The sequence below is a fragment of the Rhinolophus sinicus genome, chromosome 14 (assembly GCF_057876585.1).
Source record: "Rhinolophus sinicus isolate RSI-liver-muscle chromosome 14, RSI-T2T, whole genome shotgun sequence".
NCBI classification, from domain to species: domain Eukaryota; kingdom Metazoa; phylum Chordata; class Mammalia; order Chiroptera; family Rhinolophidae; genus Rhinolophus; species Rhinolophus sinicus.
This window is the reverse complement of record NC_142514.1, coordinates 86,774-107,700: the sequence shown is the minus strand read 5'-3', so window position 1 is coordinate 107,700 and position 20,927 is coordinate 86,774. Positions and strand designations below refer to the sequence as shown.

General features: G+C 42.7%; 1 protein-coding gene across 1 annotated transcript; it reads left to right on the top strand.

Annotated features, from left to right (window-relative positions):
- The first annotated feature begins 11,510 nt into the window (after nucleotides 1-11,510).
- Nucleotides 11,511-20,616, top strand: LOC109434788 (uncharacterized). Its single transcript, XM_088790030.1, has 9 exons — nucleotides 11,511-11,745; nucleotides 11,794-12,633; nucleotides 12,797-13,132; nucleotides 13,296-13,481; nucleotides 18,558-18,635; nucleotides 18,853-19,096; nucleotides 19,884-20,125; nucleotides 20,322-20,388; nucleotides 20,448-20,616. Exons 1-9 carry the CDS (start codon nucleotides 11,511-11,513, stop codon nucleotides 20,614-20,616), a joined length of 2,397 nt encoding a protein of 798 aa, XP_088646156.1.
- The last annotated feature ends 311 nt before the right edge of the window (nucleotides 20,617-20,927 follow it).

Genomic DNA, 20,927 nt, shown 5'->3' with positions numbered 1-20,927 from the left:
ACCTGGTGGCCAGTGGGATATACTGGGGTTCCCAGTGCGCCTCTGCCTGGCTGTGCCAGCTCCCAGGGGAGTGTGTCCTGAGTGGCCTCTGCCCATAAGGGGCATCTGTCCCCCCCAGCCTTCCTTACCTGTTAGTGCTGGACAGATCCTAGTCTAGTAGCACCTCCCGGGGGCCATGATTTAGTGGGTTTGGGGCTGGAGGTGCCTCACATTTTGTGGGAGACCAGAGACACCCTGTCCACCCCACCATCCCTACTGCCTGGGTGAGAAGGTTGGTGCTTTCTGTCTTTGGAGGTGATCCTTTGGCTCTGGGAGGGCTGCTTCCTCTGCACTCTGTGTGGAGGGGCCTCTGGCTTCCTGGCCTGAGCTATAAAGAGGCTGGTTGGTGTCTCACTATTTAGACCTCACTGTCCACATCCAGACGATGGATCCTAGGAAAGGGAGAAACTTACAAATTTACATTGTGTTATAGAGCTCTTGTGACAATGTGGGGACAGAGCCCCAGAGAGTAGTTTACAGGCTCTCGGCCTCATGTGGAAGGGTGCTGGCTCGGGTGGTGCGTGGCTGTTGGCTGTGGCTGATTGGCCGTCGGCTGTGGCCGGTTAGCCGATTAGCCGCTGGTATAACTGCTGCGGCTACGGAGGAGAGCCGAGGACTGCCAAGGATTGCCGAGGAGCCGAGCAGAGCCGAGGAGAGCGGAAGAGAGGAGAGGAACAGAGTTGAGGAGAGTGGAGGAGAGTCGTCGGTTGGTTGGCGGAAAGGCTGATGGCAGGTCGCGCCCCCGGTGGGCCTAGCCTCCAGTGAGACCATAGTGGTATGACTCCCCTACCTATGGCTCCTTGGGTGTTCCTTATTGGCCTCACCATATCCTGCGTTCTTATGCGGGGAGCGGGAACAGAGACCCTGCAGGCTGCCCTGCACGACAAATGGCGCAGCGAGCCGGGTCTCCCGCACGACAGACAATCTGCTGTTTTCTTGTAAAACATCTTGTATGATTTCTGTAGTTATTGCTAATTCTGTTAATTTGTGATCTCTGTCTGAAATGGTTTTTGATTGTGGTAAGATGTTTTCTAGCTCTGGATGGTGTTAACAGTTTGTAATATTTGATTGGCTTGCACAAATGAAATATTTATATAAATTAAGGAAATACAAACCAACCCAAATGCTCTTCAGGATCAGATGATCTGGTGAAATATTTGATATCTCGTTTTAGTTTGGTTTGATTACTCAGTCATCTTTGAAAATTATTAAAATACACTTTTTTTACTGGTTTTATAAAAATAAGTTTGTTATGTGTGTTACAAAATGTGTCAAGAAAATAGCTTCGGTAATAATTGACTTTGAAATCTCTAAGTTTTAACTAATTATATAATAGAGATACAATTAAAGTAAAAGATATCTAGATAAACTTGTTAGTGATAATTACATTGTATATATACATTGAAAAGATTTTCTAGGTGTCTTTGGTAATTTGAAACTTTAAAGTTTTGTTATGTAAATTAAATGATGGATATTTATTGAATGTCTACAACATTTCCAAATAGAAGAATAATGAAACACTAATTACTTAACATAGATTTATCACTTTTTGCTGTTTATTGTAGAGGAACTAAATATATTTGGGTGTATTAGTAAACATGTCTTCTGCCACATTACAATTTTTTGTGTGCTCTGGCGAAATATATTTCTAGAAATTATTAAATATGTTCATAATTATATCAATCTAAAGAATCTTGGTGTAGCTTCACAATTGCTCACTTAGTTTTCTCTATACATTAAGATGGACATTTGATGTATTACAAAATTGTTCACCTGAAATCTATGTAACTTTACAAACAATTGTCGCCCCAATAAACTTTAATTTAAAGAAAAAAAAAGTAGATGCACATTTGGGTTGTTTATGTGTCTTTGCTGTTGTGAACAGCGTTGCTGTTGTGAACAGCGTTGCTGTGGATTCAGGTACCAGCTTTTCACCCGTTTTCACTTTTGGGGGGTATATTTCTAGAAGTGGATCTGTTGAATCACATGGGATTTTTTTTGTGTGTGGTGGAAATTTCAAAGTATTGTATGCAGAGGACACACCGTTTTAATTTTTAACAAGCGATGCTTAAGGGTTCTAATTTCTCTACATTGTTGCTGCCATTTGTTTTAGTTTTCTGGATTACCGCCATGCTAGTGTGTGTGAGGGAGTATCACATTGTGGTTTTTATTTGCATTTCCATCATCCCTAAGGATGCTTGACATCTCATTGTGCTTGTTGACCATTTGTATGTCTAATCTGGAGAAGGTTCTATTCAAGTCCATTGTAAAATTTTAGTTGCTTGTCTTTCTGTTTCTGAATTGTAAAAGTTCTTTATGTACTCTGGATAACGGACTCTTGTCAGACATATAATGTGTATCTATTTTATTCCATTTCTTGGGCTATTTTTTCACTTTCTTGATAGCTCCTTTTGATGCACATATGTTTTTAATTTTGAGGATGTCCAATTTGTCATATTTTTTGTTGCTGCTTTTATGTGGTGTCATATCTAAGAAACCGTTGTTAATCTAAGGACATGAAAATGTATCTCCATGTTTTGTTTCATAGTTTATATACTTTTACCTCCTATATTTAAGCCCTTCATCTATTTTGAGTTAATTTTTGTATGTGGTGTGAGGTTAGGGTTCAGTTTCATTTCTCTTCATGTGGATGGCCAGTTGCCCAGCACCATTTGTTGGAAAGACCCTTCTTTACCCAATGTCATGTTGCCTGTCCTTTATCAGAAATCAACGGACTTAGATGGTGGGGAGCTGCTGTGAGCCCTGTGGCCACCCTCTGTGAGTGGGCACGCCCAGTCTGGACCTGGCCCTGGCCCTGCAGCTCTCCCAGGAGTGAGGCACCACCTTGCATGGGAGCAGAAAAATTGTGACCAAGCTCTTATTTCACATCAACTACAGACAGCTGACTATGAGGGACCCAATCTGCTGAGCCCTGTATTGCGCTTGATAATTTCTATCTACAGCCCTATGAGGAACATAGTATTGTACCCCCTGTAGTTCAAGGAACTAGAGTTTTGAATTTTTAAGTAATTTGCCCAAATTCACATAGCTAGTAATGGTGTAGCTTCAATTATAAAATAAGTAGCAAGAGTGTGGCTGGTCTCAAGCGATATTGCTTGGCACATGGCAGAGCATCTTATAAAATTAGCTATTCTAATACAAAAAGTAAATATGCCCTACGTTTATTATTCTCTCCAGAGAAAACATCACTTAGACCTCCCTCAAATATGAGTAGTCCTCTGTCTCCCTCTGTCATTGTGTTGATGCAATAACTTAAAAAGACACAGCTATTAAGTCAAAATTAGAAATTCAAGGGAAGAAAGTAATTATGTTTAAAACGTCATGTGTCATGCAAATTACATGCACCAGCTCATTTAAATTTCACTGTAAATCTGTTCATATGTATTAACTTCCTTCCACTTCATGAGCTCAAAGTGACCTGTCCCAGGTTGCACAAAAAGAATTAGAGGAGCCAGGGTTCAAACCCAGATCACTTTGGCTCCAGCATCCAGAGGCTGCTCTATTTTCTGAAACTCCTTGCTGCCTCTACATCTGGCTGAGGATCTTGGTGGCTTCCTAAGAGGAATGGGAAAGCCCTGAGGAATTAAAAACACCCACTATTACAGTCTTCAAAGCTACATGAGCACGGGAGAGTCAAAGTATCTTCTTAACATTCATCCCTTCATTAAACATACACTGATGAAACCTGAGGTATTGGCTTTACTGTTACATGGCAGGAAGTTAAAAAATTGACTTAGTTAACTTTGTTCTTAGCTAAGATGCAAACTATGTTGCTAGTGTCTCAGCACCTGTACAGGAACCAGGTAAAACCAAGGAATGGTGTGTATAAGTAGCTATTAGTTGTGGTTGGCAAGTTACTCCAAGAATGAGATGAATTAAGAGATGGATGGCAAGGGCATAGAGAGTGCACAGATTTGGGGCTTCAATCGGTTTGAAAAGCCAACTGATTTTGGCTCCATCCGTTAGGGGTCACATTTTAGATATTTTTAGTGAGAAAGTTCCCTCATCACACAGCCCCATGGAAAAAGATTAGGTTTAGGGTGTATCACCTTACAAATAAGTGAATTCTACCTTGACTACCTGTTATGCATTCAATTGTGTCCTCCCAACTCATGTTTTGAAGTTATATCCCCCAGGACCAGAATGTGGAATTTTTTGGAGAAAGGGTCTTTACAGAGGTCATCAAGGTAAAGTGAGGTCATTAGAGAGATCACCAATCCAATATCGCTGTGGTCCTTATTTCTTTAAAAATGGGAAATGTGGACACAGACACACATAAAGATAATGTGAAGACACAGATGGAAGACAGGTATACAAGTCAGGAGACAGGCCTGTGACACATCCTTTGCTCACAGCCCTCAGAAGGAACCAATGCTATCAACACCCTGATTATGGGTGTGTAGCTTCCAGAACTGTGAGACAATAAATTTGTTTTTTAAGTCCACACTCTTGTAGTTGTTACAGCAGGCTTAGGAAACTAAGACACTGCTCTATGTAAAATTGCAGCTACCCCATTAGCACTGCCAATCCCCTTAAACTATTATTTTTTTCCTTAGTACTTGTCACTTTTAAAAAATTCAATGTTGGGACCGGCCTGGTGGCTCAGGCGGTTAGAGCTCCATGCTCCTAACTCCGAAGGCTGCCAGTTGATTCCCACATGGGCCAGTGGGCTCTCAACCACAAGGTTGCCAGTTCGATTTCTCGACTCCCACAAGGGATGGTGGGCTGTGCCCCCTGCAACTAGAAAAATGGCAACTGGACCTGGAGCTGAGCTGCGCCCTCCACAACTAAGACTGAAAGGAAAACAACTTGACTTGGAAAAAAAAGGCCTGGAAGTACACACTGTTCCCCAATAAAGTCCTGTTCCCCTTCCCCAATAAAATCTTTAAAAAAAAAAAAAAAAGGAATACATAGGACTGACTGCAATGAAACCCATGTAAAGAGGCTCAGCGTTCATTACTCACTAGGGAAATGCAAATGAAAACCCCAAGGAGATGGTACTTCACAGCCAGTAGCACAATTAAAATAAAAAATGTAATAATTGATGAGTACTGGAGCGAATAGAAATCTCATCCATTGCTGGTGGGATTATAAAATAGTGTGGCCTCTATGGAAAACAGTTTGGCATGTTTTTAAAATGCTAAACATACAGTGACCATATGACATCAATGGTCCTTGAATTGAAAAACTTATGTCCATGTAAAGAACAGATCTCGTGTATAATAATTCACAACATGTGAATGGATAAACAAATTGGGGTATAGCCATATAATGGAATTCTACTCAGCAATAAAATGTAACATTTTATTGATACACCCAACAGCATGGTTAAATCTCAAAAACATTCTTAGTAAAAGAAGTCAGACACAAAAGAGTACACACGGTGACTCCCACATGTATAATTTTAAATCACAAAATCTATAATGACAACAGATGGATAGATGGTTGCCTCTGGCTGGGGGGTCGGAGGACAATGGGCTGCAAACAGGACCACAATGAAACCACTGGGAATGATCTGTATGTTGGTGGTGGTGGTTCCATGACTATGCATTTGCTAAACTCACTTTAAATGGACTCAGTTTGCTGTATGTAACTTGTATCTCAATAAAGCTAATTTAATTTCTTTTTCAGAAAACCAGGGATTTGGGGAAAACAAAATCCGTAGTTCCAAGTGAATGCTAATAACAAGTAGTAGCAATTGCTGATTTTTAAAACTGTAGATATGAGGTACCCAAACTGCTGAGCCCTTAAAGGCATTAGGTTGTTTCTATCTGTAACCCTACATGAAGAACATAGTCTTCTCCCCACTATAGTGAAGGAAACTAGAGTTTAGAATTTTCAAGTAATTTGCCCAAAATCACAGAGCTAGTAAATGATGGAGCTTCAATTAAAAAATACCTAGCAAGTGTGTGGCCAACCTCAGTAAGATAATAGTACAGGGTCTTATAAAATTAGCTATTCTAATCTAAAAAACAAATAGTACCATTGTTATTCTCTCCAGAGACAAATTGACTCAGATCTCCCTCAAAGCTCCTGTCTCCCTCTGTATTGTCTTGTGTTGATGATGCAATAACTTAAAATGATGCAGCGACTGAATAGAAATTAGAATCTCAACGGAAGAAAGTAAACTATGTTCAAAAAAGTCACCTGGCATGTGAGTTACGTGCACCAGCTCATTTAAATTTCACGGTAAATCTGTTCATATGTATCAGCTTCCTTCCACTTCATGAGCTCGAAGTGACCCGTCCCAGGTTGCACAATAAGAAGTAGAGGAGCCAGGGTTCAAACCCAGATCACTTTGGCTCCAAAATCTAGTTTTTTCTGCAACTCCTTGATGGCTCCACATCTGGCTAAGGTTTTTGGCAATTTCCTAAGAGGAATGGGAAACCACCGAGGAAATTAAAAATGCCAGCATCACAGTCTCCAAAGCTATAGGCCCACGGAGAATCAAAGTATCTTCTTCCATCCGTTCATTAAGCACACAGTGACTAAACGTGTGGCATTGGCTTTCCTCTTACATGGCAAGAAGTGAAAATAACTTGATAGGGTTAACTTCATACTAAGCTAAGTTGCAAGCTGATTATGTTGCTAGTGTCTCAGCAGCTGTATAGGAATCAAGTAAAAACAAAATAGTGGTGTATATAAACAGCTATCGGTCGTGGTTGGAAAGATACTTCAAGTATGAGATGAATTTAAGAGATGGATGGCAAAGGAATAGAGATTCCACAGATTTGGGCCTTCAAACGGTTGGAAGAGCCACTTAGTTTTGACTCCATCCATTAGGAATTACGTTTTAGATATTTTTAATGACAAAGTTCCCTCATCACACAGCCCTGTGGAAAAGGATTAAATTTAGGGTGTATCACCTTACAAATGAGTTCTACCCTGACTGCTTGCTTTGGATTGAATTGTGTCTTCTCAAAGCTCATACTTTGAAGTTATATCTTCCAGGACCAGAATGCAGCCCCTTTTTGGATAAAGGGTCTTTACAGAAGTGATCAAGTTAAAATGAAGTCATAGGAAAGCACTAATCCAGTATCACTGTTCTCCTTATTTTAAAAATGGGGGAAACGTGGACAGAGACACACATACGAGGTCTGACAATTAAATTTGTGAACTTGTTGCAATGATGTTGCTAACCTTTTTTAGGTATCAGAGGGATTATTCACTATGAATTTGTACCAACTGGACAAATGGTTCACCAAGTTTACTATTTGGAGGTGCAGAAAAGGCTGCATGAACGTTTTGCCAACAATTCATGGTTCTTGCATCATGACAATGCACCGGCTCACACAGCACTGTCTGTGAGGGAGTTTTTAGCCAGTAAACACATAAATGTATTGGAACACACTCCATACTCACCTGATCTGGCCCCCAATGACTTCTTTCTTTTCCTGAAGATAAAGGAAATACTGAATGGAAGACATTTTGATGACATTCAGGACATCAAGGGTAATACGACGACAGCTCTGAGCGTTTCAGAAAAAGAGTTCCAAACTATTTGGAAGAGTGGACTAGGCACTGGCGTCAGTGCAGAGCTTCCCAAGGGGAGTACTTCGAAGGTGACCATAGTGATATTCAGCAATGAGGTATGGAGCACTTTTTCTATGATGAGTTCGTGAACTTAATTGTCCAGCCTCGTAGACTAAAATGATGTTAAGAGACACAGAAGACAGGTCTACAAGTCAGGAGACAGACCTATGACATATCTTTCCCTCACAGCCGCAGAAGGAACCAATGCTACGGACACCTTGATTTTGGGTGTGTAGCCTCCAGAACTGTGAGACAATAAATTTCTGTTTGTTTGTTTGTTTTTAAAGATTTTATTGGGGAAGAAGAACAGGACTTTATTGGGGAACAGTGTGTACTTCCAGAACTTTTTTTTTTCCAAGTCAAATTGTTGTCCTTTCAATCTTAGTTCAGCTTCAAGTTGTTGTCCTTTCAGTCTTAGTTGTGGAGGGCGCAGCTCAGCTCCAGGTCCCAAAGTTGCCGTTGCTAGTTGCAGGGGGCGCAGCCCACCATCCCTTGCAGGATTCGAGGAATCGAACTGGCAACCTTGTGGTTGAGAGCCCATGCTCCAATCAACTGAGGCATCTGGGATCTCAGCGGCAGCTCAGCTCAAAGTGCCGTGTTCAATCTTAGTTGCAGAGGGCAGAGCCCACCATCCCTTGTGGGACTCAAGGAATTGAGCTGCTTCTCACCTTTCTGCTCATCGTTTCTTCATTCTGCTAGTCTTCTAGTTCTTTCTCCTGTTCCTGGGAAGTCAGCTTAAATCTTTACGTGCAGTTATCTTCACCGGTCTTGCTTGTTGTAGTCTGTTAATCCTCTGGTCCTTTAAGAAGAAGTCTTGTGTCTTCCCAGCCTCCACCCACAAGGCCAACATTATCTCATTTCTTGACTGTTCTACTCATAAGCTACAGTCATTCATTTGTGTTTTCTGTGTTAATTCATCTTGGTGTCACTGTCAGATCTATGTCCCTGAGCACCTGTGTATCTGTCACAGGCGTAGGACACACCAGCACATAGTCTTCACATCAGGAGGATTGTTTCAGCCGCAGTTTTTGATTCATCATAAATCAATCTGGTTTGAGGGCAGAGATCAATTTCTCACTGGCCCGTTTTCTTGGTGGAAACTCTGACTTCAGCACCTTTTTTTTTCTCCCTTTCTTTCTGCACCCCTCCCCACTCGGCTCAAACCATTGTTTCTCAGTCTAGTTGTGTTTTGGCCCATACTGGTATTATGAGCCTTGTGCTCCCCCCGGCTGAGGCAGCTGGTTACCAGTCGTCGGTTAGGCATTCACGGCAGCTCTCACAGGCTGCCGGCGACGGACGATGACTGCTGGCCACTCACGGTGGCCACCAGCCACTCATGATATCACACGGTAGCCCACGGTAGCCCATGGCAGCTCATGATGGCTGCCCACTGACGCTGGACACCAGCCACTCCTGGCGGCACACAGCAGCACACAGCAGCCCACAGCAGCTCACATGAACCTCTAGCTGCTCACAGCAGCCCAGCTCCAGGGAGAGCCGTTGTTCACAATCTTAGCTGTAGAGGGTGCAGCTCACTGGCCCGTGTGGGAATCGAACCAGTGACCTCAGCGTTAGGACCTGAGACACTGGGCTGGTCCTTCAGCACCTTTTTTTTTTTTTTAAACTTTTATTTATTTCAAGTGTGTTTTTATAGGGTCCATCAGCTCCAAGTCAAGTAGTTGTTTCAATCTAGTTGTGGAGGGTGCCGCTCAGAGTGGCCCATGTGGGGATCAAACCGGCAACCTTGTTAAGAGCACTGTGCTCTAACCAACTGAGCTAACTGGCCTCCCCTTCAGCACCTTTTAACAGCCAGTGACCCTCCCTCACAAGCTGTTGTGATAGTAAGAAGTGCCCAAATTTATTTCTCAGTGCAGCTGGGAAGGGAGGTACAACCCCCAACTGAGAACTGATGTTTGGGAAAATATAACTTGGAGGTTGTGTACAAAGTGAATAAGAGGGATCAGATTTGGGCGGTAGGGAAACTGCAATGACGCAATGCCGTAGTCAGCTGTCTCCACTCCCGACCTGCAGCTGTGTCCTCATCACACCCTTTTCTGTTCAGCACCTTGGTTAGCTCCTTGCTTTAGGACGTCCCCGCTGTGCCTGAGGACCTAGTCCATCTGTTGTTCCCAATCTACTTTGCATCTTTGGCTTTGGGGATTTTCATTTATGTTTAAAAAGTACCCATCCCCCTCTTTGTTTGCTGTTCCCCCAGAGAAAACCACTTTCATCTCTTGGCTATTTCTCTCTGGGTATTTGCCCCCATGTATCCAAATAACCAGCTTATTCTATTGCACCTTGAGTTTTACCCCCAATGCTGATGATTCAGTATAGAAGCATGAAGATTCAATTCTTTTTCACACCCTCCTTATCTCTGTCCACACCCCCAACATTCTAATAAAGTTGCTTCATACTTTTGGTTAGATTTGAGTTTTTACATCTTTATGACTGTAATTTCTATTCACAGGTAAATCATGCAACTATATAGTGGGTAGTTTTGGTTCATAAAAAATTTGTTTCTTCTTGAATTATTTTATCAGGCCAATTTTCCCTGTTCTTGTAATTAATACAGTTATCATTAATTTAACCTCAGACTCTTCTTCACGTGTCTATTCTGTTAGTACATTCAGTGAAATCAGTAATTCTGTCAATTTCATTTTCCTGTTGACACCATTCCCATGTCTTTTGACTTGCTCCAGTGTAAACTGGTTTCAAGACCTGGATGTAGAGTTTTTTTCCTGGAATGTCCTATCAGATTTTGCTTTCTATATTTATTCTATGTCATCTTTTTTTCTTAGTTTGTTTTATTGAATAACCTCTTCAAATTGCTTCCTATGGCAGGGTGCATGCATACAAATTTTGAGACCTGGGCCTCTGAAATGTTTATATTTATTCCTGAATGCTCTTGTTTTCTCTTCTCTAGTGATGTTAATGAGAAGTCAGATGCCATGATAAATTTTGTTCCGTTATATGCATCTTTGGTTGTTGTTTTGTTTGTTTGTTTCTCTGGAAGCTTTTACTAGCTTCTTTCTGTCCTCAGTATTATGGAACATCACAATGATGTTTCTGAGTTTATTTTAATCAATTTGTCTGGGTATTCATTATAACTTTATTCCTAAGAGGACTATAAACTAATTTGCAATGTTTTCTGCTGTTTCTCCTAAGCTTGGCAGTGTTTGGCACATAATAGTTATTCAACAATTATTTATTAAATGAATGTAATGCTTAGAGTATCCATCCAACCTCTATATTTTGCTCATTTTTCCTTTAGCCTATTTTACTTTCTTTACCCATTATGCAAACCTTTTAAACTCAAAACCATCTTTAATTACTATCAGTTCACTTTGCCTGTCTTTATTCTTAGTTTTGCTCTGTTTTCCCCAGTGCTCAGGAGTTTGGGGACATGTGCAGAGATTTTACTTATATTCAAATCTGATATCTGAAACTAAAATAATAGCCCATGATGCGGCATTTTTAAGGCAATTTTATGCTATACCAGAATCATGTTTTTATTTATAACACATTATTTTAATTTCTAGACAAAGTCTGGGAAATGGAGAACCACATGGAATGGCCTCAGGGAAATCAAGGCAAGTTGGGAAGTTCAGCAAAACACTGTGAACACACTGCGTTTGGAAAACTATGTCTTCTTACTTCAGATTCTGTTTCCTCAAGACAAAAGCTTTATAAATATGACACACATGGAAAGAGTTTGAGATATAGTTTAGATTTCGGTAGTAATTATGCTGGAGAGAATCCTGATGGGTTGCATGTACAATGGAGTCATTCCAACATTCTAAATATGAACAAACTGTTATTGGAATAAAATACTGTGAAAGTAATCAATCTGAAAAAATTGTCAAAAAGAGGTCACCACTCATCTGCCAACAAGTGGATATGGACAGAAACGCCTTCAAATGCAGTTACTTGGGAAGGTCTTCAGCAGCAAGTCACCCCTCGTAGTCCATGAGCGAACTCATGCAGAAGAGAAAACCTACAAATGTAATGGATGTGAGAAAGACTTCGGCAGCAAGGCCTGCCTCACTGTGCACCAGAGAACTCATGCAGGAGAGAAATTGCACGAATGCAGTGAATGTGGGAAAGCTTTCCCTTTCAATTCACAGCTCATTATACATCAGAGAATTCACACAGGTGAGCACCCCTATGACCAGGTCATTTCACACCACAGATTCCATTCAGGTCAGAAACCCTATGGGTGTAATGATTGTGGGAAAGCTTTTGGGTTGAAGTCACAGCTCATTATACATCAGAGAATTCATACGGGAGAGAAACCCTTTGAATGCAGTGAATGTCTGAAAGCCTTCAATACAAAGTCAAACCTTCGGTTACATCAGAGAACCCATACAGGGGAGAAACCCTATAGTTGTAGTGAGTGTTGGAAAGCCTTTACATTCAAGTCACAGCTCATTGTACATCAGGGAACACACACTGGGGTAAAGCCTTATGGATGTAACCAGTGTGGAAAAGCCTTCAGTTTGAAGTCACAGCTCATTGTACATCAGAGAAGTCACACAGGTGTCAAACCCTATGGATGCAGTAAATGTGGGAAAGCCTTTAGGAGCAAGTCCTACCTCATTATACACACGAGGACTCCTACAGGAGAGAAACTTCATGAGTGCAATGAATGTGGGAAATCCTCCAGTTTTAATTCACAACTCATTATACATCAGAGGATTCACACAGGAGAAAGCCCATATGAATGCCATGAGTGTGGGAAAGCCTTTAGTCGGAAATATCAGCTCATTTCTCACCAGAGAACTCATGCAGGGGAGAAGCCCTATGAATGCAGTGACTGCAGAAAAACTTTTGGGTTGAAATCACAGCTCATTGTACATCAGAGAATTCATACAGGAGAGAAACACTTTGAATGCAGTGAATGTCTGAAAGGCTTTAATACAAAGTCAAACCTTCTGGAACATCAGAGAACCCATACAGGGGAGAAAACCTATAGTTGTAGCGAGTGTGGGAAAGCCTTTACGTTCAAGTCACAGCTCATTGTACATCAGAGAAGTCACACAGGTGTCAAACCCTATGGATGAAGTGAATGTGGGAAAGCCTTTAGGAGCAAGTCCTACCTCATTATACACATGAGGACTCATACAGGAGAGAGACCATATGAGTGCAGTGAATGTGGGAAATCCTTCAGTTTCACAACTCATTGTGCATCAGAGGATTCACACAGGAGAAAGCCCATATGAATGCCATGAGTGTGGGAAAGCCTTTAGTCGGAAATATCAGCTCATTTCTCACCAGAGAACTCATGCAGGGGAGAAGCCCTATGAATGCAGTGACTGCAGAAAAACTTTTGGGTTGAAATCACAGCTCATTGTACATCAGAGAATTCATACAGGAGAGAAACACTTTGAATGCAGTGAATGTCTGAAAGGCTTTAATACAAAGTCAAACCTTCTGGAACATCAGAGAACCCATACAGGGGAGAAAACCTATAGTTGTAGCGAGTGTGGGAAAGCCTTTACGTTCAAGTCACAGTTCATTGTACATCAGAGAAGTCACACAGGTGTCAAACCCTATGGATGAAGTGAATGTGGGAAAGCCTTTAGGAGCAAGTCCTACCTCATTATACACATGAGGACTCATACAGGAGAGAGACCATATGAGTGCAGTGAATGTGGGAAATCCTTCAGTTTCACAACTCATTGTGCATCAGAGGATTCACACAGGAGAAAACCTGTATGAATGCAGTGACTGTGGTAAAGCTTTTAATAGAAAAGATCAGCTCATTTCACATCAGAGAACTCATGCAGGGGGAAAACGTTATGGGTGCAATGACTGTGGGAAAACCTTTAGCAGCAAGTCATACCTCATTATACACATGAGAACTCATTCTGGAGAGAAACCATACGAATGTAATAAATGTGGGAAAGACTTCATTTGGAAGTCACTACTCATTGTATATGAGGGAACTCATGCAGGGGAAAATCCTTATAAATGCAGTCAGTCTGAGAAAGGCTTCAGTGGAAAATTACTTCTTGTACATCAGAGAATGCATGCAAGAGAGCATCCCTATGAATGCAGTGAGTGTGAAAAAGCCTTCATTAGGAAATCTCAGCTCATTGTACATCACAGAACTCATTCAGGGGAGAAACCCTATGGATGTAATAAATGTGGAAAAATCTTCTCTCAGAAGTTAATTCTCAGTGCACATCAGAGGACTTATACGGGAGAGAAACCCTGTAAGTGCACTGAATGTGGAAAAGCCTTTTTTTGGAAGTCACAACTCATTATGCATCAGAAAACTCATGCAAATGAGAAACACATTGACGAATTAAATGTCAGAAACTTTCTCTCAAAAGTAAATTCACAGGAAATACCAGCAAAGTGATATAGAAGAGAAACTCTATAAATGGAATTATCTCATATACCAGAAAACTCATACTGAACAGAAACCTTATAAGCACATAGCATATGGAAGGGTATGCACAGAAAATGGTTTTTACATGTAAAAGAACATATCAGTAAACGCACACAGGAACTCCATGAATTCATGTTTATACAGGTGAGAAACCATATGGATGAAACAAATGTTGGAAAGCCGTCTTTTAATATGATAAAATTCTCAAAGAGGAAATCCCATAAAACAAATGAATATAGAATACACTTCTTTGAAATTCGTATTTTATTACATACTCGGATTTTTATGGGAGAAAACATAAAACCAGAGTGGCAGAATTGTCAAAATTAGAAAAGTTTTAGGTATCAGAAGCTTGTATTGTGGGGAAATCATGCTATAAGTTAGGGGAAGTCTTTATCTAGAAATGACAAAGCTTTGGCAAAAAGAAATATTAATAAATAAATGAGGATTTTAAAAAGTGTCAAATGGTGTAAAGCCTCAGCATCAAGTTTCCCTTCACTATTATTATTAATTTGGAAAAATAATTTGCAAGTTATTTTAAGGGAAATTATGTTCCAGATAGTCCAAACTTTTATGAAAAGATTGGAGAAAATATTCATAAGTATAAGTAAGTATGTTCATAATAAAAGTTTTTTTGTTTGTTTTTGGTTCTTTTTTTTTTATTTAAGAATGTAAAAGTAATCTGGGTGAGAAACACATCACAAGATTTCCAGGGATGTTTAGATGTTGTCTTTCTCTGTACTACTGTAGGAGTTGTGTATAGTTTGGCATTTTACTTATCAATGCCACATATGGTAGACATAGTACATACAGTACCATTTCTCAGGGATTTCTACTCTGCATACAACAGTCCTAATAAATGCAATGTTTTTTACAGGACTTTATTGGGGAACAGTGTGTACCTCCAGGACTTTTTTCCAAGTCAAGTTGCTGTCCTTTCAATCTTCATTGTGGAGGGTGCCATTCAGCTTCAAGTTGTCCTTTCAGTCTTAGTTGTGGAGGGCGCAGCTCAGATCCAGGTCCAGTTGCCATTACTAGTTGCAGGGGGCGCAGCCCACCATCCCTTGAGGGAGTTGAACCAGCAACTTTGTGGTTGAGAGGACACACTCCAACCAACTGAGCCATCCGGGAGCTCAGCGACAGCTCAGCTCAAGGTGCCATGTTCAATCTTAGTTGCAGGGGGCGCTGCCCACCATCCCTTGCGGGAATCGAGGAATTGAACTGGCAACCTTGTGGTTGAAAGCCCACTGTCCCATGTGGGAATCGAACTGGCAGCCTTCGGAATTAGGCGCATGGAGCTATAACCGCTTGAGCCACCGGGCTGGCCCAATAAATGCAATTTTTAACCAGAATAATATAACTTATTAAAAATACATTTTAGCAATAGGTGTCTTTTCTATGGTTTTGTACCCTTTAGTTATCTGTATTGCTATGGTGCACATTTCATTCTGCCCTAACTGGTTAGATCATCCTGTTTTCGTAAGAGTAACACTCCCTCACAGAGTATACATTCATGATGGGATCATCATTCAAGTTGCCCTGCCAGGGATGTGGCATCATCACCAAAGTGGGCTGAGGTACTCTGGACTTTTAAGTTTTTAATGGACTTCTTAAGTACAGAAAAGCCAGCTGAGCTTTTGCTCTCTGGTGGCATCTTGCTGCAATTATTAATTAGTCCCTTCTATGTATATTACTCAGTATAGCTTTAGCTGTTGTCATTTTTAATTTTAGTTCACTTTATTTTAGCTGTGTGGTGTGTTTGGAATACATTTCAGTGATGCTGGAATATGTACACATAGTTGTAGTCAGTGGTTGAGAAATCATTCTGCCAGTTGCTTACTTACAGTCAGTTTTCTTCACAACCTCACTAATTTCCTTACATGAATAAGCACTAATCTGGAAAGAGTTGGGTCCCTGGCAGTTAGATTAGGACTATCTTGGAATATGAAGATTCAAAACTGCAAATATTTCTGAAACACTCACCACTGTCTGCTCTGTACTTCAGGAGGGACTCCATCTCTTACCAAAGAAACTGTTTCTTCCATGAAGGAAGTATCCAATGATTCCTGAATGACCAGTCCTTACTTTGTTCAGCTCATTATACAGGATACACTCTCAAGATGTCTGGGCTGAAGAATGATGATTAACAGAGGGAAGAGAAAGCTTGGAGAAACAAAGAATTTCAGATATTTGTTAAAGTAGATCCCCTGAATCTGGAAAATATCATGAATATGTATTTTGTTATTGATGTTCCAAGGAAGGTACACACATAGTAAGAATAAGCACATGTGGCCATGCCCAGTAGAAGGCAGGAATGTTGAAATTTGGGGGGAAATGACTTGCAGGTCATATTTATGAACATAGAAAAATCCTAAGTGGAACTATAGCAAAATGCATCTAATAATGTCTTATTTTTAAAGCCATGACATTAGTAAGCGCAGCAGATCACTAGTAGTGAGCTCAGCATCCCATCCCTTCATTGCCAACAGAATCACTGTAGTTTTCCTCATGACAATATGATCAGCTATAAAGCTACATTTCTCCATTTTATCTGCAGTTGAGTGTAAGTATGCTACTAAATTTTGAGTAATTATATGGAATTACAACTTGCTGAGAGGGTCTGATGCGACGGTTCTTTAAAAAGAAAACGACTGGGGAAAGCCCCCAGTGTCCTTCAATCTTTCCTCTTTTCAGTGTGCAAAACATGATGGCATATCAGCAGCCATATTATGACCTGAATTCACCTTAAGGATGGAAGCCGTCTGCTCGAATGCAATGGAGAGTGACTTGGCTGTTTGCAACTGATGGAGCTGCCACACCCGCACTACACGACAATATCTGGGTGTCTTTTACACAAAAGGGAAATGAATGACCTTGTTTTAGCCCCTTTTTGGGGGGTGGGCGGAGAGTTAGTTCTGTTATATGCAGCTGAATCTGATCTTAATCAAAACACATTAGGATGTTTGGAAGACAATATTAGAAAATCATTTCATAAAAGTAACCACTACCAAATAAAAGAAGAGCCATATGATTATATCAGTATATGTAGATAAGTCATTTGACAGCATTTAAAACCCATATTTAAAAATATTAGGAATAGAAATTAACTCTTTTAACTTGGCATGAAGGATGTTCCAAAATCTGACTAATGCCATATTGATGGTAAAATAATAGATACATACCTTTGAATTAAGAAAGTTACAAGGATGCTCGTGACTTTTATTGAAAGTGGAATGGAAACTAACCAACCTGAGAAAACAAAAAGTTGTAAGGAATAGGGAGGTGAAGGCAGAAAAAAAATTAAATTTTCAACCATCAGTTCTTTTGTTCTGCTTCTGGTTAAACATACTGGATAAGCTACAAAATCAGAAGACAACACAATGCTAAGACCAGAAACCAATGAAGTAAACAGTAGAAGGAAATATTACAAATAATACTGTGCACATAAATTTGACAACTTTGATGAAATAGACTTAATTTCTGAAAGACCAACTATCTAAGCTCACTCAAGAAAAAAAATAATGGGTAACTTGAATAGCCCTACATCTATTAAAGAAATTAAATTCAGAGTTTAAAAAAACCTCCCAACAATGAAAAAATCCAGGCTCATCTCATTTCACTGAATTCTACCAAATATTTAAGGAAGAATACCAATTCCATACAAAGTTTTCCAGGAAATAGAAGATGATGAATACATCTTAACTCATTGTATGAGGTTAGCCTTACACTGATAACAAAACCAGACAAAAAATATTACAAGTAAAAAACTACAAATGTTCCTTGTGAATATAGATGTAATAATCTTCAACAAAATGCCAGTTAATCCATCAGTTAATAAAAGGGTAATACATTGAGGCAAATGGGAGTTTATTTTAGGAATACAAAGCTTAGGCTGATTCAGTACTCAAGATCTAATCGCTGTAAATCATACTGACCTAGTTTAAAAAAAGTGATTATCACAATAGGCGGAAAAGCATTTCTTGAATCCCACACTGTTCATGATAAAACCTCTGCAAACTAGGAATAGGAGTTAGCTTCCTCAAACTAATAAAGCACATCTAAAAAGATGTCTACAATTAACATCATAAGGGTGAAAGACACTAGCCTCGCCTGAGACAGAACAAATCTAAGAATCTACTCCTACCTGTCTTAATTCAGCATCCTACTGGAACACCTAGCTGGTCCCAGGTTAATATATTTATATATATATATATATATATATATATATATATATATATATATATATATATATATATATAAAGGATACAGATTGGAAAGGAACAAAGATAACTTTATTCTGAGACATGACTGCCTTTACTGAAAATACTTTTAAACTTACAAAAAAGAAAAAAAATCCCACTTTAATGAGTCAGGTTAACAAGATATCAGAACATAAAAGCAGTATTCCAAAACCAGTTGTATATACTTGCAATGTAGAATAGCAAATTAGGATTAAAACTCAGTACTATTTGGATTAAAACTCAGAACAGCACCCAAAAACCAGGCCCCGAGTCCCGGGTCGTCGGGCGGGGCCCTGGCCAGGACTGGCCGCGGTCTCGAAACTTTGTAGCGACAGCGCACCTTCCGCGCCGCCGTGGCGCCTCCTCCCCGTGGGTGCGGGCAGAGCACGTGAGCGCCAAGCGCGGAAGTGGGACTCGGGCGTCGGGGCGTGGGTGCCGGGGCGGACGCCGCGGCACCGAAAGCTGAGCCGCGGGCAGGGGTCTCGGCCTCCGCGGGGGAGCAGCGCGCCCCGAAAGGTACGGGGGCGCCGGGCCTTGGCCACGCATTGGCTGTAAGGGGTGAGGCTGCCGGCAGAGCCACCTGCCCGTCCCTGACCCCTGTACCCCCCGTCCGGGACCCCTCAGAGTCCGTGGTCCCGTCCGCCGGAGCCCGGCCCTTAACTCCCTTCCCGCCTATCCCGGAGCCGGTGGGGTGGGCGGAGCTCTCCTCTCCCGCCCCCGTCGAAGCCCCGGAGCCTCAACTCCCTCGAGGACGCGGGGTCCGGGGCGTCCTACCCATGGCGACGCAGAGAATAGCGGCTCTGGCGCTGGAAGCGGCGGCGCCAAGCCGTGTCTCCGCAGCCCTGGGCGCGCAGATGTCACGACCTTTGTATAAACCAAGTATAAACCAAAATATATGCTGAGAAACGCAAGACAATTACGAAGGGAATAACCATGACGTAAATGACTGGAGTTATCTATAAACCACGTTAATGGATCAGATTGCTGGTGGCCACGTTCTCCAACCGGGTTTGTAGTCAATGCCATTATAGGCAAAATCCCAGAAAGACTCTGTGAATCCAAAATTTACATGGAGTAGCAAAGGAGCTAGAATACTCACAATTTTGAAAAGGATAGCGTTGCAAGGCGTATTTGATTTCAAGACCAATCATTGAGCTACAGTAGTTAAGATTATGGTATCTGAAAGCTCAGACACTGATTAGTGAAACAGAAGAGAGTCCCAAGTAAACCTACACATTACTGTCAATCGATTTTTGTCAAGTTTCAAAAACAATTCAATGGAGCGAGGATAGTCTTTCAAAACAGTGTTGCTGGAACCCTTACACATCTGTATGAAAAAATATGAGTCTTCATCTACACTTAACACCATATATAAAAATTAACTCTGGGCTGTCCCCCTCCCCTGGAGCCAGCCCCCTCCTGAGCGCTGCGGACCCGTGAGTCTGAACCCCTAGCCCCGCACCCTCTGTGGGCCTCTGCTCCAACCCTGTATCCTTGGGGTCTGTTTTTGAAGGGCCCATCCTGCTGCGGGGGCCAGGGTGGGGTGTGTCTGCACCAAGCTGCGTCCCCAGCAGGGCTGTGGCTCCGCTGTGCACCCAGACGGGGACCCTGGGGTCAGTCAAGGGTCACAGCTTCCTCCTCCCCTTCCCGCCCAGCTGTCGCCAAGGCGAGGGGTGGCGCGGCTTCCGCACCCCGGATTCCACAGATCCCCGCACGGGGCCCAGGGGCCAAGGCCCCGAGTCCCGGGTCGTCGGGCGGGGCCCTGGCCAGGATTGGCCGCGGCCTCGAAACTTTGTAGCGACAGCGCACCTTGCGCGCCGCGGTGGCGCCTCCTCCCCGTGGGTGCGGGCAGAGCACGTGAGCGCCAAGCGCGGAAGTGGGACGCGGGCATCGGGGCGTAGGGGCCGGGGCGGGCGCCGCGGCACCGAAAGCTGAGCCGCGGGCAGGGGTCTCGGCCTCCGCGGGGGAGCAGCGCGCCCCGAAAGGTACGGGGGCGCCAGGCCTTGGCCACGCATGGGCTGTAAGGGGTGAGGCTGCCGGCAGAGCCACCTGCCCGTCCCTGACCCCTGTACCCCCCGTCCGGGACCCCTCAGAGTCCGTGGTCCCGTCCGCCCGAGCCCGGCCCTTAACTTCCTTCCCGCCTATCCCGGAGCCGGTGGGGTGGGCGGAGCTCTCCTCTCCCGCCCCCGTCGAAGTCCCGGAGCCTCAACTCCCTCTAGGACGCGGGGTCCGGGGCGTCCTACTCATGGCGACGCGGAGAATCGCGGCCCTGAGTCAGGACCGGTGAACCGCGCCAAAGCCCGGAAGCGGCGGCGCCAGGCCTTGTCTCCGCAGCCCTGGGCGCGCAGGTGTCACGACCTTTGTGGAAAGCGGCTTGGCAGCATCTAAGAACGTCGCTGTCCCCCAGCTCTGCCTTTAACCGCACCTCAGGGGTCAGTTCCATGGAAATAGCGTAATTGTGAACGGAAGGTACAGTGCTGGAAAAGCGGCCACGGCCGGCAGGTGTCTAACCAAGGTCGGCCCCGCTTTCCTGGGATGCTGGGCAGGGACGCGCACGTGGGCCCAGCCGCGGTTCTAGCCGCGGTTCCGGCGGGCCTTCCAGCGGTCTCTCTGTGCTTTAAAAGCTAGCGCACACACACACACACACACATGCACAGATTTGCATAAAAAAGGAAAGGCCGCAAAGCCTTGGAGTCCGA

Coding starts and splice junctions, on each gene's coding strand:
- LOC109434788 (XM_088790030.1), top strand. CDS start 11,511: ATGCAGTTACTTGGGAAGGTCTTCAGCAGCAAGTCACCCCTCGTAGTC. Junction 19,097..19,883: donor GCGCAGATGTCACGACCTTT/GTATAAACCAAG, acceptor CTTCCCGCCCAG/CTGTCGCCAAGGCGAGGGGT. Junction 20,126..20,321: donor TGGGACGCGGGCATCGGGGC/GTAGGGGCCGGG, acceptor GGGACCCCTCAG/AGTCCGTGGTCCCGTCCGCC.